The sequence below is a fragment of the Rhyacophila brunnea genome, unplaced genomic scaffold (genome assembly GCF_057557595.1).
Source record: "Rhyacophila brunnea isolate RB1 unplaced genomic scaffold, BYU_Rbru_1.0 scaffold_4, whole genome shotgun sequence".
Lineage (NCBI taxonomy): Eukaryota > Metazoa > Arthropoda > Insecta > Trichoptera > Rhyacophilidae > Rhyacophila > Rhyacophila brunnea.
Window position 1 is genome coordinate 14,136,299 of NW_028233068.1, and position 25,911 is coordinate 14,162,209.

The 25,911-nt window shown below is 34.5% G+C and overlaps 1 protein-coding gene across 4 annotated transcripts; it reads left to right on the forward strand.

The window, feature by feature from the left end:
• The first annotated feature begins 700 nt into the window (after positions 1-700).
• On the forward strand, positions 701-25,893 carry LOC147066921 (serine/threonine-protein kinase OSR1-like). Of its 4 annotated transcripts, none has more exons than XR_015071537.1 (9): positions 701-859; positions 3,108-3,232; positions 8,251-8,344; positions 9,313-9,457; positions 10,469-10,634; positions 13,172-13,319; positions 17,067-17,263; positions 17,443-17,667; positions 22,842-25,893. XR_015071537.1 is itself a non-coding variant. In XM_085954732.1 (8 exons), exons 1-8 carry the CDS (start codon positions 784-786, stop codon positions 22,848-22,850), a joined length of 960 nt encoding a protein of 319 aa, XP_085810858.1. In that variant the 5' UTR covers positions 701-783; the 3' UTR covers positions 22,851-23,706. The 4 variants fall into 4 exon arrangements, 2 of the variants coding, with proteins under 2 accessions (XP_085810858.1, XP_085810857.1); XR_015071536.1 differs by having other exon boundaries at positions 17,443-17,682; positions 22,842-23,706; XM_085954732.1 differs by lacking the exon at positions 17,443-17,667 and having other exon boundaries at positions 22,842-23,706.
• The last annotated feature ends 18 nt before the right edge of the window (positions 25,894-25,911 follow it).

Sequence of the window (25,911 nt, forward strand, 5' to 3'; positions counted from 1 at the left end):
ATACTTATATTTATTTGTAAAACTCTTTTCTAACAAAAATATTTATAAGTAATGAGTAATAAATATAATATATAATAATAAGTAATAAATAAGTAGGTATCTAATTGTTTTTCTCTTCAACATAAAACATTCGCGTGCCATGCAAAATCATCTCGCGTGCCATGGGTTCGCCATCACTGGCCTTAGTGGTCCATGCGAAAATTCCTGAAATTAACCGCTAGATAAAAGTACTTAGCATTTTTAGTTATTTCTAGCGTGATAATAATTAACAATTGGTATTCTATAACAAGTGGTTTGATATCAGTATGGCCCAATTCTACCTCACGTATGGGTGGAAGCTAGGAGGCAGGTTTGAGTGTTTGATTCGTGGTAATAATAATATTTGACTAGAATACAGTTAAGTAATTTGCACTGTAATTTAATGTAAATCTTTATATACTACGCGTATACCTATATTCATCATCATCATCAGCCTGAATATATCCACTGCTGGATGAAGGCCTCTTCAAGCTGCTTCCACTTCTCTCGGTCCTGTGCGTTGCGCTAACACGTACTTCCGCAGAACTTTATCATTTCATCGATCCAGCTGCCTCTAGGTCTACTTCACAGGATACCATTATTTACATTATTTTAATAAAAACGATTCATTTTTAATAATTCTTGCCTTGAGTGTAGTCTGGTAAAAAAAATATTTTCTGGCAATACCAAAGTTAACGTCATTCTTTTTATCTATCTTTCTCAAGTCGGTTAGTCGGTATTGTAGACAGTTTACTTATCTCCGAAATGGCAGCGAGAACGGGAAAAAGTCAAGCTCCTTGGCCGAATAGCAAAGATGATTACGAGCTTGGAAACGTTATCGGTTAGTAAATATTTACTTCAAAAGCTTCGAAAAAGTAAACACGTTATCAGTTTATTCAAAACAACTCCTAACGTGAGCTGTCTTATCATGTGCATCGTCTTCGCTGTCATTGTGTTATCATAGGTCCATACTACGACAAGTTAAATTAATCTTTCAATTAATTAATTAAGCCCGTAATGTTCTAACGGTGATTTGAGTAATAGTTACGCAAGCGATCGTCGAAATGATTACATTATTCCGGTCACACTAGGCTCTAGTGTCACGGCCTCGTATCGTATAACTTATTTTGAATGTATTTACCGGTAGGTACCTGCAAAGTTTCCAATGAACATAAACACGACACGATTTGACACATGTTATCGATGTTATTTTCCTTTTGCATATATTATTATATTAACCATGCGTACCTGAAAAATAACAATAAATATTAGCATAATATCAGTCTCGCGTTAGTAGGTATATATAACACTGTTGTTGACTTTTCCATTTGATACCAGTAGGTATTTAAATATAACAGCAATTATTGAGCAACGCCCCCTTTTTAGTAGTTTCTCCGGTACTGTTCGGTTATACGGAATACAGCGGAAAACACATTTTGAAAATAGCCGATAAACTGGATTATTTGTTAGGTTAACCTAACCTAACCTAACCCAAACTAACAAATATTCCAGTTTATCGGCTATTTTCAAAATGCGTTTTCCGCTGTATTCCGTATAACCGAACAGTACCGTTTCTCCTTGTTTTATTTATCCCTTTTTAATCAGGTACTGAATGAATAATCATTAGACTTGTGACATAAATACAGATTATTCTCATACGATAGTGAGTAACACAGGTTCTTCCTGTATCTTTCCTTATCCATTTTCATCAGAGTCGAGGAACTAAGGAACCTTGTTTACTATATGGGCAACATACATTATGTTTCATTCTTTATACATTTCAACTCCTTAGCTGGAGCATATGAACATCATGTGATCCACTATATTACTTGCCAGCCTTCTTGCATTTTGTATCTAAGACTGAACATGATATTAAGTACCTAGCCTTCCAATTGGTCTATTCCAACATAACACAGCTCCATAATCATGCAAAATTGTGATAAAAATGTTATGATGCTATTTCATGCGTTTAGAATGAAATAACACTAACAGTGTTTCCGCCGTGTGTGTTAATTAGATAACCGCGCCACCTATCATGTTATTTTAATATTAGTGATGACTCACTGCGTAAGCACGCGCATCGCACAACTTCACCCGAAGCACCATGAGCTCAAGCTTAGGGCGAAACAAGGATATCAACCCAAAAATTTGCCATATAGATAACCTTAGAATCTGTCTATATAATCTAACTAAGGCTTAGATAATCATTTTGCACACAACGCATCGGTAATATATTGGGATTGTCTCGGATCACAGTAATAGTATTACTGGGTGTTATGATATTACGTAGCTGGAATAGACATGCAGTAGGTACGCTAGAATCTTGTCGACTTGAAAAGAACCAGGCCAGGTATAGATTAAATTGAAAGATCCGTTACATTTAACCGAGCTTGGTTCAATTGTGCATCTTTATCTTAGGTGTGACAGGAGGCTGCATGGTCCTCTCTCTTATCTACACCTTTCTGAATAGAATCATTGCACCACAAGCATCTGTTTTCAAATATCAACCTACAGTTGCTCCAAGCATTTGTAATCTCCTCCGTTAGAATGCAAGCATTTAACAGGACGTGGCATTTGATTCTGATTCTGATTGTGTACAACTGGGAGTACCAGACATTCTCCATTAAGTAGAATATCTATCTTTATTCTGAATATATTTTTATAGTTTACAGTAAAAGCTCCGGATACACACGAACCAAACAGTATAATAATTGCTGCCAAAAGTTGGTAAATCGATAATTAAGGTATTTAGAGTTAACGGATTATGTGTCTGTATAATACCTATTATAAATGTCTATGCTAGAAAAAAAAATCAAGGTCATTCGATATATAGAACATGCACATAGAGCATGAATAAAGTAGCATTATACCTGATTTTAGAGGCCATGTCAAACTGCAAATTGCAATTACTCCATAACATGATTTCGAGACTTACCAACTTTTGGCAGTAACCCCACGAATTGTTATGATGAAATGCTTGTTGAAATTTTCTAGTGAATCAGATATAACAAAGACAGATAATATGGAATACAAAATGTTATTTCCATATTGGTTGTTGTAGACGTGTCGATGATTTTTTTCATCCTCAGGTATTGGGGCAACTGCTGTGGTATACGCAGCGGTGTGCAAGTCTCGTTCAGAAAAATGCGCAATAAAATGCATCAACTTGGAGAAGTGGAACACGTCCATGGAGGAATTGGTGAAAGAAACACAGGTTTGATAATCTCATATTTTTATTATTAATCACCATTAAATTATTACCAGCTAATATTAATCAATACAGTATGATTAGGGCCGTTAAAAAGGTATCGATACTGCACATTGCAGAAGATACGAGCATTTTTGCTCCAGGTGGAGCATATAGATTTGAAATAGAAGGTATATTGTTTTAATATTCGTTATTCATTATTCGCCAATGAACTGTTTGTTAAGAGCATACTTCAGTGAAACGGTAAATAATTTTCAACTATAGGTGCGATGAAATTTCGGACTGGCTGCCAATCAGAGAGCGAAAGTTGAGCTGTGAACACGTCAATTTGTTTTGTGATGGCGTCAGGGGAATTAATTCATAAATTGTGTAAAGATGACTAAAAAACGTTACCCATTTACTTGAAAAAGAAAACATGTCAATGTATAGGTATATTATTATTATTACAAATAGAACAATAAACATAACACTAAATAGACGCATGTTGAATTTTTATGACAAATTATCTTTTGTTCCACATGCGTCGTTTGCACATTCTCCACAATCGTTTTAAACCATGCCCCAGCTGAAGTATAGCCTTAATAATTTGACAGTTTATTTTATTTTGAGTAGATATGTCAAAAACATCCAATCCACGCTGCGTGATCAGCTACATTTTGTAATTAATGCATAACAAAATAAATATGTGCCGTGAAATGAGGTGAGATAAGACCGATGCTATTTTCCAAACTTTTTGAGCCTCAAATTTTGCTAAATAGTCATGCCGTATGACTACATAAATTTTGTGTTTATCATTTTGCAAAGAAAACACTGCATTTTCGATCATATTGATTATTGCACGTTACGATGCTTTTACTTTCGATGACAGTCCTAAGTTATGACCTTCACAACTAAATATTTTATTATTATTGAATTTTTTTAATAATATGTTATCAAATATACTTAATTGATAACAAATTAAAAATTATCACTATGCCTACCATGGAACGGAGTTTACCACAGTTGGCTCATAATCGATGAGTTGCAGACTGAAATCCGCGGCTGGATCAAAAAAAATTCAATCAATATGTATGTTAAACCCAGAGCATGGATCCAACGAATCAAGTGACTAGCTAACAAAGTGCTGTAGTAATAAAAGTCTATTAACCTGATAGCTGCCCGTAACGTAACGTTTACGTCATGCATGGCGGTGATTCAGGCGCCCGTACCGTACGATATACGCCGAGCCGTTCTACGCGCTTGTATAAGTCAAATATTTATTTATTTAATTTTAAAACGTGTAACTACATTTCTGATCAGACCTTGCAAGCAAAAAACATTTGTACGGCGCATACATCGCGAGAATAAGGGAATTTCCCGAGAGGCCAAATCAGGGTTAGCTCAAAATTCCCCTGCACACTGGGATATCTTGTACAATAGGCAGTTGGTATGATTCGATAGTGATGAGTCAGTTGTCGCCGGAATATCATTTAGTCGGGATGCTAATTCGGAATGCTTTCTTATTCAGATTTGCGTTATAATTGGAATGTTTTCAATGTTTTACATTGAAATTTAATTTCTATTGAGTGACCAAGTGTTTTTATTTATATTTCATATACAATTTGCGTATAAAAAAGTGTTATATTTACGAGTTTTGTTTTAGATTTTACCTACTAAACTTGAATGAAAAGAAAGATTTTCGATGTTTTTAGATAGAAATTGACAAAGAACTAAGTGTTGTGACTATTTTTTATTTGTATTTCGGATTCGATTTGCGTATACAAAGTGTTTTATTTACGAGTTTAGTTTTACAAATTTTATTATTCAAAATGGATGAGATCGACGAAGTTGGTGAAATCGATAACCTTATCGAAACAGTTGAATCTGAAGACGATGGAAGTGATGATTCGGATGTCGAACTTGAGGAAACTTTGGAAGTCGATGAAAGTGAAATTATCACACCGGAATCCACTGAAAGACCGACATTTGAGTGGAAATCGGATATGTTTGAGCCACGCGCATTTTCCTTCGATGCTAACGTTTTGGGATGCAAAGCTGATAATTTGACTTCGGATGCACTCGAAATGGACTATTTCAAATGTTTCATCGATATTTCTTTTGTTGAAATGTTAGTCCGAGAGACCAACAGACAATTTGTATTTGCCACAAAAAATATCACAGTTTTGAGTGATCGTCTACGGCGATGGGTAGACTGCACAATTGATGATATGTACACATTTTTGGGGCTGTGTATGCTAATGTCAAGGAATTCACGGAATAAAATATCTGAACACTGGTCTATCCACAGATTGTTATTTTCACCATGTTATTCCGAAACCATGTCCAGGAATCGTTTCGAACTGATGCATCGAATGTTGCATTTTTGTGACAATGAAACGCAGGTTCCCGGAGATCGACTATATAAAATTAGACAGGTCCTGAAGGAACTGAAAATTTCTTTCAAGCAGTACATGTGTCCATATCAGAACATATGTATTGATGAGAGTCTTCTCCTTTTCAAAGGCAGACTTTTATTCCGCCAATTCATCAGGACGAAGGCTAGTCGTTTCGGAATAAAAAATTTTGTAATGGCTGATTGCAAAACTGGTTTTGTCTTAGATGTAATCATTTATACCGGAAAACAAACTGAAATTGAGAAAAATAATTACATCGGTATATCGGGCAACGTGGTGGTAACGATGCTTGGACCATACTTGGAACTAGGGCATACATTGTACATTGACAACTGGTACAGCAGCCCAACGTTATTCAAGTATCTTTATGATCACCGGACGAATGCCTGTGGAACCGTAAGGAGAAACAGAATTGGGATGCCCAAATTTACTAAGAAATTGAAAAAAGGGGAAACCGATACATTCCATACTGACGAAATTATGGCTTTGGCGTGGAAGGATATAAAGGATGTTACAATGTTGTCCACAATTCACAACAATACTTTCAAACCTACTGGAAAAGTAGACTATAAGACTAAAATTCCGATTTCCAAGCCGGAATGCATTGTTGATTACAATAAAAACATGGGTGCTGTGGATCGTAGTGATATGATAATTTCTTCTGTAAATTCGACAAGAAAAACTGTCAAATGGTACAAAAAACTTTTTTTCCATTTGATAGATTTATCTCTGCTGAATGCCCATGTATTGTTCCAACAAAAAACTGGAAAAAAACAACCGCTGGGTGAATTTCAATTGAAAGTCATCGGACAACTGATCGAAAAACATAAGTTAGAACCAAAAACTCTTTTGAAGCGAAAAGCACCCTTACCCTCTAGGCTAACAGAAAGACATTTTTTGGGTAAAATACCACCTACTAACAATAAAATTAATGCGGCAAGAAGATGTTATGTATGTGCCAATACAAAAAATCAGAAAAGACGGAAAGAAACTAGGTATTTGTGCAAGCAGTGCGACATTGCTCTGTGTTTTGAACCGTGCTTCGAAATTTTCCATACACAAGAAAGTTTTTAGTGATTTTAATGTGTTTAGTATACTTCTTAGTGCTATAAGTATTTATGGTGACATTTTACAAAAATACTATAAAATTTATTTTTCAAAATACTTTTTAAAAAAAAAAAAAAAAAATCAACTAATTCTTGTAAGTGCAGTGTTGTGACAACCCTACCATACCTGAAAATTTTCAGACATTTTCACGAAATTGTGTATGAAAAACTTTTTCGCCGAACTTCAATTGAGGTCTCATATATGTAAGTGCATTATATTGGACTTTTCACTATTCTTTTAATTTTTTTATAATATAATTAATTCCTGGGCCCTGGGGAGTATACCTAGTACTTTCAGCTGGGCTGTTTAAAGGTTAAGACACTTTAGTCTTGGAGCAGAAATGGTGTTTTACCTTTAAGTACCTATTTTACCATCATAATAATTATAATAAAGTTTTACTAGAATCTCTAGACTCTATCATCAACCTTATAATTGGACAGATATTCCTTATTTAATTTTTTATTCAGTATCAGTTTTATGATCTTTACTGTGAAGTGTAGGTGGAAAAATATTTTATTAGAAAAATTTCAAATAAGTAAACATAATTCACATGATTACATAATGGTCAGGATCAGTTTTGTCCTCTTGGGAGTTTTTATAACCAATGACATTAATATGGACGCAGCATTTGGAATAAAAAATGACATTCACTTTTTTGTCGGGTCTGCCGAATGGCATAATCTGTTATAACGCCATTACAATAAAGGTGATATTGCTATAAATTCCCGATGCCTTTTGTCGGGTCTGCCGAATGACATAATTCATATTTTAATATCAATATCGCTTGCTCAAATGAACATTGACACTAGAAACACTGTTCTAACGCCATTATAATAAAGGTGATATTGTTAATTCCCGCTACGTGATATCCCATAATGGAAATTGCGAAATTTTATCACGTGACGTCTACCTATACATGTGCGAATTTACTCGCTAGCTACTGTACTGAGTGCGTTGTTCATTAATAATGTCATTGATTATAACTCATATTACTTACAATCCTAAAAACCCACATTCATTCATTTTCACGCGACATGTTGCAATGTGAGCACCTTTAATTATAACTGCAGGCTAGCTCTTCATCACTATGCTTAAAGTGTGGAGTGTCTGCCTATGGAAAATGTATCCGGTAAATGCTGAGGTCCGCAGTTGAAGCGATGAGAAGCCGTAAGTAATAGGCGGGGTTGATGTGGACGTCAGTGGAACCTGCTGGATTTTATTAATTCCGCCGCCTTAAAAATCAATAATAAATTATGGATATTATACTACACGGAACATTAATCATTATCTGTCATTGCACACCTTTTTCGTATAAATTTCCGGATTGGTAGACTCAAGAAACAACTTACGTCATTTGTGACATACTTCTGTCTTGTGACTCAAATAACCTAGATTGAATTGCAATATTTAAGTTGATGCAAAGTGTCCTATTCATATTATGACTCATTTCTCATGGCATGTATTTCTTTTTTCTTTTGTTAAAATCTGTTTTATTTTCAATCTCGTCATGTTTCTTCATTTCAGGCAATGTCAAGCTGCAATCACGAGAATGTTGTCACATACTATACAAGCTTTGTCGTCAAAGACGAACTGTGGCTCGTACTTCGATTGCTAGAAGGTATATAATACATAATTACCCATTATATTCTAAAAAATCTATATTAGTAGGGGCTGATGAGCCGCAATTTAAACTGTGTTGTGGTTGATAATCGATCAGTCGATGTTTTACCGTATTGCATCAATTATAAGACATTACCGATTATAAGACAATACGGATTATAAGGCAATACCAATTATAAGATTATTTATAACGCTATCGACTATGACAATTGCCAGCGTTCGCAATATTATCAGTTTATTGTCTCTCATGTGTTGCTAATATGCGAAATGAGTAGATAATATATCAGTGGCGAAGCATGGAGGTAGGCTGTGGAGGTCCAACATAAATAGTGCACATTATAGTTGGTCAGCCATACCTATTTGTTTTCATCGAACTAAGAATACAAATTGCAAATGGTGTCAGTTAGTTTTTAAAATTTTATTAAACCCTTTACTGATAAATCAAGACAAATATATCGTCGGTGTTTTAATCGAGAAAGTAGAAATCGAGATTTTAATGAAAATACAATATGTACCCCACTAGCTTTGTTGTGTAAAAACAGCGAATTTGTATCTCCACAGGAAAGTACTTAAAAACGATAATCGACTAAAATTAAATTAATTAAAATTACGTTTAAAAAGCGAATGTGACATAATATTAGCCCTTTTAAAATATTATACGATAATGCCTATTATAATGACAATATTCTTTCTAAGCTTTATTATAAATTTGTTAGATATTTATAATCATCTACAGGTCATAAACAAATAAATGTCAATAGTTAAAAATCCTCCTGTAAAATAGCATTTTGGTTAATTCGCCCTTTTTACAAAACACCGACGATATAAGATAATTGGCCTTATAGTGGAAGAATTTAACCTTAAACATGTACAGATGCGATTTCTTCTAGTACGGACAAATTACACTATACGAAATTGATTATTGTCATAGTTCAGGTCTATATGTATTTCTTTTTTCGTCAACAGGTGGCAGTCTGCTAGATATTTTGAAGCAAAAGATGCGCACTGCTGATTGCAAGAATGGCGTTTTGGATGAAACAACCATCGCTACTGTTCTCAAAGAAGTGTTAAAGGGTCTTGAATACTTTCATAGCAATGGACAGATACACAGGTGATATTTCAATAAATTATATTATCAATTAACGTCGGCACACCAGCAAAAAAGAAAATGAGATACTATTCTGAAAATGCATTTTGATTTGTTAAGCTCGGTTATTTATATTTTTATTGACATCAATCAAGAATTTTCTGGAAAATCATTCTGAACCCCTGCCCTCTGGAAATAAAGTATCCACTGCTATAAGACAGGGGTGAAAGGGCCTGTAATGTGTTTAATGTATGAAATTATTGTACGGGAATCCAAATACAAAAACATATGAAAACTAATAATGCCCCACTACAGAGAAATATGAAATGAATTTGCAATGTGGCATGTTTACTAATGTATTGTAAAGGTACTGCTACCCAATTTATTGTTATTATTTTTTTTGAGTCGCTGTATGAGACCCTCCCAGTTTATCTTTGTCATACTTTACCATAGATAATTTTATTTCAATGTGCTCGATTAACTAATGGAATCTCTTGTGATGCTTCCTATTGCAAACTGCAATTGAATTATTTGTACATACAGTAAAACCTCGTTAAAACGAATTCCATGGCACTGAAAATCGAAAAAAAAATCAAATTACGAATTATGGAATGTATGGGGGGGGGAATATTAAAATTTTGAAAAAAAAAAATCGGTTATGAATACAGCGGAAAACACATTTTTTTGATTTTCATTAATTTTGTTTCTGATCATAGATGTGCCTACCGAAATGGGTCATAAAATGTCAAGATTATTTTTATTACTGTCATAAAATAAGTAATTTTTGATGTATTAAGAAAAGTCTTGTCACAATTTTCAATGACTGGCTCATGAAATAGTGTACTTTATTACGCTTTATTGAATATTTTTATATGCCAGGGACTCTGAAATCATTTCGAATTACGAAATTCGAATTAAAGGTATGGTTTTATATGAAAATAATGTTCAAAAGACTTTTTTTTCGGGAAAATTTCAGTGTTCTTACTAACGAGGTTTTACTGTATTGTGTTAATGTACTGTCGTAATGTATTGTAGGGACATAAAAGCTGGCAATATCCTGCTGGGAGAGGGCGGTACCGTTCAGATAGCAGACTTTGGCGTCTCGGCTCTGCTGGCCACGGATCTTGACAGGTCAAAACAAAAGGTTCGGCACACATTTGTCGGTACACCTTGTTGGATGGCCCCAGAGGTCATGGACGAGGTAAAGTATTCATTTTAGTTTAATTACAACACCAATACTGTGGATTGTGATTATTTAATTATGAATTGCAATAAAACTGATTTTTTTGTATTATTGACGGTGTCCGTCTAAGCATTCGAAACTGGTCCTGATTGATATTCAATTATCTGGATTTTAGTACTCATGTATAATATTATGTTTTATTTTAATTATTACAACGTGTACTATGCACCAAACATATTGAAGAAATCGTTCTACAATAGAATGTGAAGCAAAAAGGGACTCATCTTCATACAAACTGTAAATAAATAGTTTAAATTGAACAAACTCACTCTTACTTCAGCGATTTTGAAAGGGAAATCACAGAAGATAGTTTCTTCAACATCTTTGGTCTCTGTCAAGATTTGACAATATTATAGTGAAAATATGTATCCAGTCAAATCATCACAAATGAGCCATCTGTTTCCAATGTCTGCTATATCTGTAAATATAAAATAATCATAATATTTTGTTTAGTATATGGTCAATCAGCAATTCGCTGTTGAATAGATTAAATTTTAATAAAAACTTCAAAACATGGAATTTTATTCATAGCTTAAGGGCGGACATGCTCTGCGTGGGTCAAAATGGAGCTTTTATTCTATTTTCAAAGCATGATCCTGGACATTCCTTAAACGTTGTAGATAATCTATTTATATAATTTTGAAGCCTTATTATCCTTTATATTTATTTTAAACATTTGATGACTGCATAAAGTATTTTTATTACATAAAATAGTATTCTTTTAAACCTCGCGCCCTAATGTTTTAGAATATAGTCATATTTCAGTGCAGTGGTGTTAAGATTTTTTGCGTTTATTAATTTTTAAACGCATTTATAAAACCATCAGTATAAATTATGTCGACATTATTATAGTGAAATATTTATGATAAAAAATTATATTGATAATCTCTGTGATCCCAAATTTGACAAGAATTAGGCATTTTATTATTCAAAAAATGGGCAAGATTTACACATTTGAAGATAATTCTAAAGATACTGATTATAAGCTATGTCTTTGACCATTCAAATGTGATAAACATCCTACAAATAATGATTGCTTTATAATAATTATTGATCTAAGAATAAGGTAGTGTTTTTTTGAAATACGCCATTTTTTTTGGCATTCCCCAGTGGTTAAGCTAAAACATACGGCCAGTGATGTCCTGTGGGGGTAGGCAGATTGAGCATCGCTTGGGGGCGGCAGTTACTCGAAGGGCGGCATATCGAAAAGAATCATTTGGTATATATAGAAATAGCTACCTACCTAAACTTAGTAATAATGGAAATAATTTTCCGTTAAAAAAAACACCTCACTAGATGGAAATAAAATGTATTAATTAAGATAAAAGGTTTAAGAAAACTGAATTAATTTTTTTGTCGAGTTTGCGATGTCTAGTTTAGTTCCGTTGTCCTTGGTAACATCCTTGATGACCAGCAATGACACATGCGAATTATATTTGAATTACAGGTAGGTACATACTTACCTAGTTAATTTATCCGAATATTTTTTTGCCAGTTACTCGCGAGTTTTGAAAGTTGTCATGTGTATTTTTTAATGTACCTATGTAAAACCGTGGATTCGTAATAAATATTCTCTATTGAAGTAGAGATGGCAATTCAATTAGATTTAGTGGTATATATTTTGCTAGTAATGACACAACACATTTCTTAGATATTGGTGTCATGAAAGGATGATAAAAAATACTGTATAAAAAATGGGGCGGCATTTTGTCTCGGGACGTCACTGCATACGGCCGTAGCCATAAATTGACAAACTAAAACTGAAGTAGGGAGTAAGAACATGTACCTAACCGAAAAAAAAAATCTTTTTTTTTAAACAGTACATGTTCAAACACGCGCGTTATCATGATCTTACTCCCTACTTCAGTTTTAGTTTGTCAATGTATGGCTACGGCCGTATGTTGTAGCTTAACTACTGGGGAATGCCAAAAGAAATGACGTATTTCAAAAAAACAAACAAACGTTATACAACATTTTTCGCGCCACATTCTATTTAAGCATAGAACATAAAAAATCTGAAAACCATCGTAAATATCCCCGAAACAAGCATGGCTTCATAAACTATAAAAGAAGTTGTTTATTGTAATGAACGCTGGTAGGTACCTACTGACTTGACATAGCTTTGATTTTTTACATACAATTTCAACCATATGCGTGGATACTTCTTTAATGTTGTCGGCGAAAACATCAATTAGGTACCTAGACACTTAACTAGTGCACTAAACGTAATTCAATCCCAGCGGCATCGGTCTAGTTAACTGCCCGGTCGGATTTTATTGCTTATGGTCGAAGATGTTGTTTTTAAACGATCGACACATTAACAGTTTTGCTCGGTATACCCGAGAAGTAGCTCGTTATAAAAGTGAATAAATGTATGAAGAAAATCATAAACTAAAATGTCAACGAATGTTACCTCATTACATCCGAGATCTCACTATTTCCGTGATCGTAATAACCAAGTTTGACTGTATATGTAACTGAACTTCTAATTTAAGGGTCGTGGCTATGACTACAAAGCTGACATCTGGTCATTTGGAATAACAGCAATTGAAATGGCGACCGGAGCACCTCCATACCACAAATTTCCCGCCATGAAAATCCTCATGCTGACGTTGGAGAAAGAAGCTCCCAATTTGGACACTGGTAAGACCCTTGCCCAATTATTATTGTCAATTGTACAACAGATGACAGACACAATATGCTTTCATATGGTTTATTGAGATATCTAACGAAAATATTCACTTTTAACCAAATAATTTGGACTATAAATAGAATGAGCCTTATACGTTATTTCTATTATAACATTTGAAGTTATTCAGCAAGTGCTGAAGCATGTTTAAGTTGGTAAACTCCACAAATATTAAGGTTGCTCAGTTGCCACTCCGATTTTCTTTCAAATGCAACAGCAGCCATTTTTTATGTTCGCTGTGATTACTTATACGATTGCCATTATAAACAGTTTTACACAAATTTTACCGGATTTTTCATCTAAATAGTAATGTTGATCTGTAGTATTATTGGCTGCTTATCTGCTCACTGTGACGGATTGTCTTTTTATTCACCCTGCAAATTGGCAAATAAATGTCATAGCAGTAGTGTGAAGTTCTCTTACCTGCAATGCATTGTCACTTATAGCTAATTTCATATTATGTGGACCATTGATCCTTTTTTTGCTTCAATTTCATACATTTAGGCTCCATCTCTATAGAAGGAGGTTTTCAACAACTTTGTTTTCAACCAATGAATTTATTGAAAGAATTAATTGAATTAATGATTTAACTGCCCTACCTCTTAGTTATTTTCCAAGAAATGGGTAAAAAAAAGTCACCTTTTTTTACCTTTGTAATACGAAAACAATATTAGTCCTCATCCATATCTGACAATATTTTGTTGAAATAGATGCATTTACAATAGATTAGATTAGATTCATTTTATCAGGGGTTGCAAACTAGTGGTGTAGCAGTAAAAATATTTTGAAAATATTATTTTATTTGTGTAAAAATTACACATAAAAGGGATTACAGAAATATATCAAGCATATATTTTATTTTTCCTTAGTGTGTTACATCAGGGGTTGGAAACTTGTAGTGTAGTAATAAAAATATTTTGAAAATAATATATTACTTTTGTTAAAATTATACGTATAAGGGTTTATAGAAATATATATATAGAGAAAAGAACCTCACCTGGGTTAGGAAGCAGACAGGAGTACGCGATATAATAGACGTTTCCAAACAGTTGAAATGGAGATGGGCGGGGCACATTGCTCGCCGAAAGGACGGGCGCTGGACAAATGCCGTCATCCAGTGGTACCCAAGGGGCACGAAATGGCCATAGGATCGCCCTAAAAGCCGCTGGATTGACGAACTGATAAAATTCGGCGGAAATACGTGGCAGCGATTTTTTTTTTTGGGTTTATTTCTTATTTTGGTGGGTGGTTCTTTGCTTTGGGTGGGATTTTATTTCAGTATTTCATGTTTGATTGATAACGACACAGGACCGAGAGAGTTGGAAGAAGCTTGGGGAGGCCTTCATGATGCAGTGGATTGACCCGGCTGATGATACAGTATAGAATATTTTAAAAAATTTTCTTAGTGTGATATATCTTGAAGCATGGGATACACAGGCCCACATTACAGTCGGGGCAATAATATCTCGTTTCTCTCCTCACTTTTTTCCCTTTATCATCCGTTTTGGAACAGCAAACAACACAGCGTTTCGTTGCATTTGCTTTACTTTGCGTTGGCGGGATTGTATCAATAAAATGTCTCTCAGTAAGACGTAATGGGTTTGGAGTTGTGGATGTTCTTCTTCCTTTCGCTGAAAATTCTGGCGAGTGATATTTTTCTAAGTATTGATGAATTACTTTCACCCTAAATTTCGAATTACTTCCTTTTCCCCCGTTCTTTTTATATAAAACAAATGCGTTCCACAAAGCTTGTTCGAGCAAATGGAAAAACATTTTTTTGTAATATTTCTTACCCTGTTTCCGCGTAACAGGGCAGATTGCCAAATGTTGATCAACGCGGTCAACGCCTCCCATAGTGAAATTGTAGTCATTTGCCACAGTAGGACGTTGTTTACCCTGGCCTACATCTATCATGGTGCAACTATGGATAGTGGAAAGGAAAAATACATCCTTTTTGTCCCTCCATCTCATCACCATCAACTTTCCTTTTCTGTAGGCTTTAGTATACCCTCTAGTTACCTTCTTTGGAAATGAAATATTTTTTGGTACACCTTTACGCCTAAATCTTAGAGTCCCGTATGTGTCAGTTTTATTTGAAGTGAGTATCTCGGCTAATTCCGGCGATGTATAAAAATTATCCGTGGTAAGACAGTAGCCCTTGTTCAGCAATGGTTTCATTAGGCTCATAACTACTTGGGATGTAACAGGGAGGTTTCGATATTGTTGATCAAAGAGAGTATTTTTTCCAGTGTAGATTATTGTGGACCATATGTATCCAGACGACGATTCGCACAGCATATATGTTTTTATACCAAATCTGGATCTTTTGAGGGGTATGTATTGTATCCACCCTAGTTTCCCCTTGTACAGCATAAGGCTCATCAATTGCTACATTTTTTTCTGGTATGTAACCTTCCTGGAATTTTGTTTGAAGATATTGATAGACAGGCCAAATTTTATTTAGTTTGGGATTGGGGTGTGAAGATTCATCATATTCGGAATTATTATCGTGAAGAAACTTTTTTATCAGTATAAATCTCCTATATGACAGTGTTCGAGCAAAAAATGGCGTAAGAAATACAGGATTTTTAGACCAATACATTTTTTCTTCTGGTTTCTTTACTATGCTTTGGACTAAAATTATGACAAAAAAGATTCTCATTTCATTTTCTGTAGTCGGATGCCATAAACTTATGAGGCTGCTGGATGAATGTGGTGTTGTACTGATAAATTGCTCAGCAAATATGTTAGTTTGCTCCACGATCAACTTCAAAAGATTTTCATCAAAGAAGAAATTGAAGAATTCGAATTCCTCCTTATAGTTGTTCATAAATTCGGGAACGCCAGATTTTTCCGTAAATTGAAACGGCTGCTGCGAAATGTCGTTTTCCGGATCTATGTCAACCCACTCCTGAGAACTTGTAGGAATGTCTTCTTCGACATCGCTTACATCGTCTTGCGAAGACGAAGAGTTGTCATCTATTGTGGTATCACTCCCGGAGGTGCTAATATTCTCATATTCACTCTCACTAGACATGTTTTACTGACTAAAAAAGTTCACTGGTAAAATAAATGGGTTCAAAGTCACCAATAAAAAATAAATATCAATATACACACACAAAAAGTAAGTCAGTATAGTATTCACATAAAAATAAATGTCATTATTCATACAAAAAACAAATAAAACTGTACAGGAAACAAAAAACGCGCTTCAAAATAATTACGCACTAAAACGCATGTACCGCGCCCCTGACTCGTAGTACTAAGTTGAATGAACCTTACGAAATGTCTCCAAACGACCGCGCGCGTCGACTAACCTTGAAGAATTAACTGAGTATGTGAATTGTATGTATGTATAAACCCATAAGCGTATCACGTTCGTTTTGTAGACATCGAGATGTATTTTTTTCTAAAGCGCGAACGTGATACGGGTTAGCGCGCCAGGGCTACGTCACAGAGCGCGTATCGCGTACTTTCAAAGAGGTCGGGCGGTTAATTCGAATTTAATGGTATGAAAAGTGACCTCCCATTGTGCCTCAAGCGTAGTGTGCTACCATTGCTCGCATATGCATGTGAAATGTAGACTTGTAACGTAAAAGAAATCCAAAAACTGCAAATAGCACTACGTGGCATGGAAAAGGGCAACAGGAAGACCACAAAAGAAACCAATGGATTGACTTTTAATATCTTAATGCTTTCAGGTGCCTCAGATAAAGACCAATACAAAGGATACGGTAAGACATTCCGCAGTATGATATCGCGATGCTTGGACAAGGATCCGGTGAGGAGACCGTCCGCTTCGGAGCTGCTCAAGCATCCCTTCTTCAAGAAGGCGAAAGATCCAAAGTACTTGGCGCAAACGCTTGTCATTGCCTTGCCTCCAGTTGTGGACACCGAGGTATATTATTACGTAATTCATATTATGCACAGCGAAAATAAATATATATCTTTTCTTACTTTTAGACTACACTACGTAAACATGATATTAAATATGGATATTATCTATGTAGCCTGAAGTATAGGAGTCTCAAAAAAATCCTTTGGCCCCTCCACCTATATTCTTACGTAAATTTATAGACACAGGCATCTGACAAGTTGACAGTAAACCAGACCATTAAGCACGAGAACATAAGAAGAAATGAAACTATATTCAGCCGCTCGGTACTCGCATCACTTTGCTGTTGTCAGTGGTTTTCCGGATGACCTGTTCTTCCCCAACTTGCAACATAGTTCCCCCCAGCATCTCAGCAGTTGGTGAAATGCAAAGAGTGTCCATTGCAGCAGTGCTGCTTCTGGAATTTGGTAAAAAAAAAAATGGTTGGTTATTCGGTCACCAGGGGTTGAGGATTGGATTTTTTTTTGTGGGTTCAGTTTGGATCACGTTCTGCTCGAGGGAATTACTTATCCATTGCCCGAGGACGATTTTGATAATTACTGTTGATTAGGTACTTTGGATTGTTTGTACGTTTCTGCTTAGTCTGGATTGCTTGACTTCACTCGGTATCCGTCGTGGTACTGGTGCATTCTCTATATATACCTTGTACGGGGCATAAGAATGTGCTTAAATCTTCCAAGTGCAAGTTTGTCTACAGTGCTAGAAAAATTCACTGTTATTGCTGTGTTGTCGGTGTGGGCAAGGTACTATGGACTAAGTGTCATTCCTATGTTTCCCTTTTTTTTTTGTTTTTCAATCATTACTTTAGCATACAGCTGATAAGAGGCCTGATGACTCTCGGTGAGTTTGATTGGGTGGCTATGTAACTGAGTCCGTGACGGTGAAGCTTCATTGGTGGTCCCACAGAGGGTTCAAATGCATCTAAAAGTATCTAGAAAATGGTGAGGAGTTATTGGTTGGGCGTTCATTTTTCGAATCCTGTGATTGACTTGTTAATGTATGCTATATGCTTTTTTTGTTTTTGTCCTTTTCTTTACATGTGCCAATTTTAATGATTTGTCCATGCTTGTTGTTTTTATCCACTATGTAGCTTTATGGTGTTATATTCAAAATTAATACTATCCTAATACCTAATTGATTGATGTTTGGTACTTTTCCATTTGAGTAATTTTTTATGAAGCATGTATCATCCAACGCCTTTCGGTATTTTCAGGCACTATGGACACTCGCCATCGGAAAATATATAATATAGTTAATTACTGTTTATATACCAAATTAATACATTAACCCGGCACCTGCCTCAAAAATCGTATGACGCACCATAACTACGCATGAATTTCATTATCGTCTTTGTTCTATACTAAAAAAAGCAATAAAAAATATGTCACAGCTCCAGTCGAGAACCCAAAGCCATTAAGATAATTTCGACACACTAAAAAACCGTAATAAATCAGTTATAATATCAGAAACACTCGAACAAACGAATGCTATCCAAATTTGAAAGAACTTACCGCAAGTCGCCATTTTGTAGCAACTAGTTAGAGCTCTGCGCGGTGTGTAATATTTCGACACTTGTGCATACGTTCCCACGAATCGAGCGTTACTAATTTTCAAGTGCATATCGATAAATCACATATTAATGTCTTCGGGTTGAGTCGTAAACAAATATAAAGGGGACCCTTTTAATATATTTAAACTACACAAACACTTCACTTATTGAATATTATTGATAAATTAACACGAACTCACATATTTAAAAAAAAAAACAAATACAATAATAAACCTATTTTAAAATTCTTTAGATGTGTGATATATTTTAAAGCAAGGTGACAGACATAACGCAACATCACACGTTGGGCACATATAGCGAGAGAGTTTTGTTTTTTTCGGATTTTTTTTAGAATTCCCGCATACGAAACATCTTCTTCTAGGCTTATCGGTATTTTGTGTCGGTAAAATGTATTCTGGCAAATGTCCCGTTGCACTTTTGGGCAATAATCGTACGGGATTATCGCTAGTTGACGCTGTCGGCTTAGGCAGGGGTGCATTTGAAATTCTCACACAATATTTGTCCACTAGTTGTTTTATTACACAGAGTTGAAAATCGCCCAATGTTTTTTTGTCAGATTTAATAAATTTATATAAATAAAAAGCATTTAATAAATATAAGTCGATCATGTGGAATGCGACCTTTTTATACCACTTGATCGATTTTCTCATACACGACAAGTTGCTAAGCATCATGTCGAACTTATCTACCGTACCCATATTTTTGTTATAATCTATAACACATTTTGGTTTTTCAATGTTTTCGCCAGTTCTATAGTTCACTTTTCCCGTTGGTCCAAATGATGCATCGTGGAGGGTGGATAGCATGTGAACATCCCTCCTATCGTGCCATTTCAGAGCCAAAAGTGGACTATTGTACTTAGCCTCGGTATCTCCCTTTTTCAGTTTGCTGAACTCTGGCATATCTTTACGATTTTTTCTCACTGTACCGCAAGCATTCGTTTTGTGAGAGTGAAGGTATTTAAAGAGCGCCGGACTCGAATACCAGTTATCACACCATAAGGTGTGACCTTTCCCGATATAGTCTTTCATTAGCGTTGTCACTACCGCACCGGAAATACCGAGATTTTCATTGTCTTGTATGTCAGTCCCTTCCCCACAATAAATTATAAAGTCAATAATATATCCTGTCATTACGTCACACATCACAAACATTTTTATTCCAAATCGATGTCTTTTGGAAGGAATGAATTGTTTAAAAATTAATCTACCCTTAAACACGATTATGCTCTCATCTATGCAAAGATTCTGATACGGTATCATCGTTTCCCTAAAAATTGTTCTTGTGTGTTCTAACAGTAATCTAATTTTAGCTAGTCTATCATTTGAGGCGGTCACACTAGGATCAGAAAAATGAAGCATTTGTAAAATAAGCTGGTATCGATTTCTAGCCATTATTTTCCCAAAAATGTCTGCATGCAGGTAAGGATCGGTACTCCAATGTTCCTCTATCGACGTGTGCTTATTTCGAGTCATCAGCATTGATACGGCAAAAAATGTATACAACTCCGGCACTGACGTGTCTGTCCAATTGTGTGACCGCGATTTCGGTCCGAGGTCTCCCGCACTGTACGAATGGTTAAAAAATGTATTCGTTTGGTTCACTATTTCCGACATTATATTTTTATTCAAAAAATGTTCAAAGAAAAGACATTCGGGAGAGGATTCGTCCAAGTCGTTCGATGTCACGCCAGATCGACAATCATTGAATTCGTGAACTATTGGAATATACGGACCAGTTCTCCATGACCGCAAAAATTCAATTGGCTCGTCAGAGTCCGTATCGTCAACATCATGATCAGTCTCATGTTGTTCCAATTCCTCTTCCGACATGTCATAATCTGAGTCCAATTCCTCATTAGTACGCACATTTTCTTCCTCCATATTTACGCACTATAAAACTATGAAATGTTTTTAAAATGTTTAACTACAGTATTAAGAAACGCCAAATCACAGAAACCATTAAACTCACACACCATAGTTATTGATATCAGTATTAATTTTCACATTCACTAAAATGGGACACGGTAGACAGTACAAAAAGTATTTTAAAAATCGCGATAAAATAAAATCATACGTTCAATAGTTAATCATGCCAGTTTTAATGTGATAAGTACACCAGACAGCAAAAAAAGTATTTATCAACGATTGCGGTAAATATTCAACTTGTATGCGATAAATACAATCCCGCGCAATGGCCCGCTCGGTTGAAAGTCTGTCGTATACTGCGCAGACGCGGCGCGCAGTTCAAACTGATTTCTGTCGACCGGCAAAACTTGGCCGTACGAATTGGTTCGAAACTTTGGTGATTATTTTATATTTAGAACCAATGCTTTTAAAATATGTCATAGGTGGCAGGAGAAGGACAAATCAGGCCAAATTTACGTGAAAAAATCAGTCCCGTATGATAAATATGGACGCGGTGGCATCGATTTATACACATGCGCATTGCGAATTTGGCCGATTTGTACAAGGTGTGTGACATCGGCGCCGGCCGGGTTAAATCAAAATATTATTACTAAGTGAAGAATTATTCAGGTGTACATATAATATGGGAAAAACAGAAGTATTGGAAATTGTTTGGAAATAATATTATGTATTGTGCATTAACATAACCATTGTTAATACATTCAACAATCCTATTACAACGTCATTACTCAAGTACAGGTAGCCGTCGTTCATCGCAACAGTAGCGAGTGTGAATTCGTTATTTCGTAATCGATTTTTAATAATATTTCTTTTCTTCCGCTTGTTTTGACGCCAAGTGCCAGGAATCCTCATAATGACTGGAATCACCCGTGTATGATCTTTATTTTCTAACCCGCTCACATAATATAGTAATGTTACAAGTACAGAAAACTTGATTCATTATTTGCAATGCGAAGCAATATTAATGTTATTTTTTTTTCAGTTTATTGCCATTTAAATTAACTACCTTTATTTTATGTAGGGAGTTAAGTGTTTTTTTAATCCCGTAATTGATTGTGAGATTTTGCTTATCGCAACCATGTCCAAAAAGTATAAACGTGAGATATCTAAATAATAAGTGATGATATGTTAAATACATGCACACAGTGCCTGAAGATGCCGAAAATGAATTTTGAGTCGCAAATAATTACTGAAATAGAAAAGTACATAACCTACATCAATAATTGTATTATAACTCTAGATTTTTAAGTGCTTCTGGCTATATAGCCCTTTCTCACATTGTATGTAGTTTTATGTGACATGGTGAACACCAAGATATTATAGATCAATATTTAAAATAAAAATCTTAAATTAACACCGAGTGAGTCTACGCTGCTTTCAATCCTTTGATAAATGTAAATTGTTCATCTTCGTTTATTGTGTGATACAGTCGAACTTGGTTATTACGGGACCGACTGAATTTGCTTGTTATAAGCATTACTTGTTAAATCGTTATATAACATTTTTCTCGCCACATTCTATTTAAGCATAGAAAATAAAAAATCTGAAAACCATCGTAAAAATCCCCGAAACAAGCACGGTTTTCATAAACTACAAAAGAAGTTGTTTATTGTAATGAGCCGCCGGCGCTGGTAGGTACCTATTGACTTCACAAAGCTTGAATTTTTTACATGCAATTTCAACCATATACGTAGATACTTTTTCAATGTTGTCGCCGAAAACACCAATTAGGTACTTAGACACTTAACTCATTCGACGCGGATGACACAACTGCCCTGTCCCCATTAAGCGGCCGATCAATCCGATTAGCATGTTATTTAAATGCGGTAATTAAAAATTAATCAAAAGGTACGCAGCGATTGTGTCAACTAGTGTCACAAACATAATCCGATCCCGGCGGCATCGGTCTAGTTAACTGCCCGGTCGGATTTTATTGCTTATGCTCGGCATACCCGAAAAGTAGCTCGTTAGAAGTGAATAAATGTATGGAAAAAATCATAAACTAAAATGTCAACGAATGTTTCCTCATTACATCCGAGATCGTAATAACCAAGTTCGATTGTATAATGATTTATCTTTTCAGAGTCAATGATGTCGACATATTGGAATGGACACCCACCCTCAAAAAGAATTTATCAAGAACGTAATAATGTAGTAAGTAAAAAAAGTCCATAGTGCTGCTAAAAACAAACCTTCCAAGTCTGATTATAATTATAGTCGTAAGTAGGCAGCAGATAAATTTATACAATACAACTATAACTATGTAGATAAGTTACTATTATCCTCAACAGATAAATAATATTACGTAATCCAAATTACCTTGTTGTAGACCAAAATTAGTGTTTAATTTAAAATGCGGATGCATACGAATGAACACCAGACAATTTGGTGACCTTACGAGTCTTTTTCTATCTGGTAACGATTGCCAGCTCCATAAATAGAACTATGACCAGTAAAAATAGTTCCCAAGAAAATCATTTATCAATGTAATGTATCACTTACAGCCTTACCATTATATCTAGTCTACAGACGTCATAACGGTGATCTGGGGAACTACCGACCCCCCTGCACTTTCAGGTTTAAACCTAAAACCTCGACCTCCGCTTTAGTCCGTAATATTGCATACATCGCTGTACAATCGTAACCAAGATATGATGGTTCTAGTATAAATGTGATCATAAGTCTTCGCGTTAACTACATTTCATGTTTCTGATTACTTACGTCATTCGAGTCACGAACAACGCCTTGGCTTGTTAATTATGTAGCTTTTTAGTCATGATATCATGAGTCAATCATTTACGCATGCGCATAGAAGATAGTGTATGACTGATTAGCCGGATACGGCTATCAACATTAATACATATCATGAAAATTTACAAATTGACAAAAACTTTCTTTCAAAAACATTATAATGGAATTCTACCAAGTTGAAATCTATATATTAATTTAAAAAAAAAAAAACATCTCTTTTACCTGGTTATACCAATATTACACATACAAAACTTTTTCAACTATTGTATTACACCTTTGATGACAAAAAGGTTGCCGAATACTACTACTACTAAGTAGAAGATATAATAAATGCTGAAACCAAACCTTTTTTGTCATAAAAACTAGTCTGTTGAGTTTTGTCTGGTTATCATTCGCATACCCGTATTGATCGATTATATCAAAATTGTCCACATACTATTTGTTCAAAACATCTTGCCAAATTAATATCGGTATTGGTTTTATATACTCTGTTTTCTCCCTCAACACTCACCGTTGAGTATTCAAAGTGTCAAACACTAATATAATATTATGTATGTAATAATTTTTAAGGTTATCCATGATGTATTTTATACCATGTTTATTATTTAGTTTTACACGGTCAGTCTTTGATGGAAATATTACAATTAAACACATTAATACATTCATCTACAATCTGTTTGTAACGATCATGACACAAGTACGGAATCTTAAGACACTACAATAAGGAATTATACTATTCTTTTCACATATGAAACAATCTAATTCGATTTGATTTCTCAATTATGAAGCAAAAATATTCATTCCTGAAAAGTTGTCTATAAATAAAAATGTTTATCTCACAAATGTGTCCATGATTCATATCATTATTCTGTATATCAAATTTGTAAAAAAAGGTTCAATTCCTTATATACGTGTTTGTTGTATTTATGACCACTATTAATTATTGCATTTAATTTTTGTACATTTGCAATTAACTTCGTAGGCATTTGATTGTATTTCTTCGTGCATTCCTTGCGTTTGTATTGTATCATTTAATCAACTCTCAACATTCTGTTATCATTAATTATTACATTACAATATTTAGTGAAGCTTAAAAATAATATCCATTTTGTTTTTGATAATCGTTAATACTTGAAACACAAATAAACCTTATATGTAATGATGACAACACGAATTTAATGCTTGCATTTATGGCAATATGTGATATCGATGCCATTCCATTTCATTCCTCACAATGCTTCAGCCAGCATTGTGGACAGTTTGCTGACGTTTGCAAGTTATTGTGCATTGCAGGTAATACTTTTCAGGCAAAAATATTTCAAATTGTCTCAAATCAGTTTGCGGCGTAACAAATCTCTATAGTCTAATCGCCGTTTAAAAAATCAAAATAAATTTTCGTACATCATTAAATAATTGGTCGCGTCGTTCTGCAGTGTTCAACTTTTAAAATGACCTACATTTCCCGCGTCAGCGATTGTTTTGATTGCCAAATTGGAGGTGGACACTTACAAGCGGAACATGTCAATATGGGCGATTCAACTGTTTATTAACTGATGCACTAAAATTTTTAATTCTAAAATTGTTAACATTACATTATAAAATAACCTTTTACATTGATAGATTAATGTACATTAAGTATTAGTAGCAATAACATGACACGGTGTGATAAAAATTTACTAACATGACATTTAAAATTATTGTTGTTAGCCATCTTTAGGCATATGTGTTATTCAATGCATCGTTTTTATAACCAACACCATTGTATTGTAACGTATCATAGTCAGTATTCTGACGAAAAATATAACGAATTGTACACCAAATAATTTATAATATGTGCTACCCACCGAAATTTTCCAACTCATCTGCATGTGTTGTTGTTTACCCTCATTTTGAAATATTAAATTCAGACTGACAATGTCACATTGAGCTAGTGTTACTTTTTACAAACTCATTTTATACAGATAAGGTTTAGTATATATCTAGTTGTCATTCCGAAAAGTGATAAAAACCAAATAAAAAAAACAGTTAACACAACTGAAAGTTAAAAAAATTATTGAAAAATATTTATGTATCTAAAGTGTTGGATTTGTTGAGTTATTAAATTGAATTTACGGTAAATAATCATTAAAAATGCGAGGTATTATAATAATTTAAAAGTGTATTAATTTTGTACTTGCAGTGCATTATTTTTAGATATTTTTCCTGTTAAACAGGTAAAATGGCACACTTTAGTGTATGTTAACACGTCTGCACTGAAAGAGTGAATATTTTCTAGTTGTAAACACTCGTATTACCATTCCCAAATATTTTATAAAAGCATTAATTTTAAAATGCACATTGATTTCTTAACGTAATTATTATTATATTTTGCATCTTTATTCACCAAAAAAAAAATTTTTTTT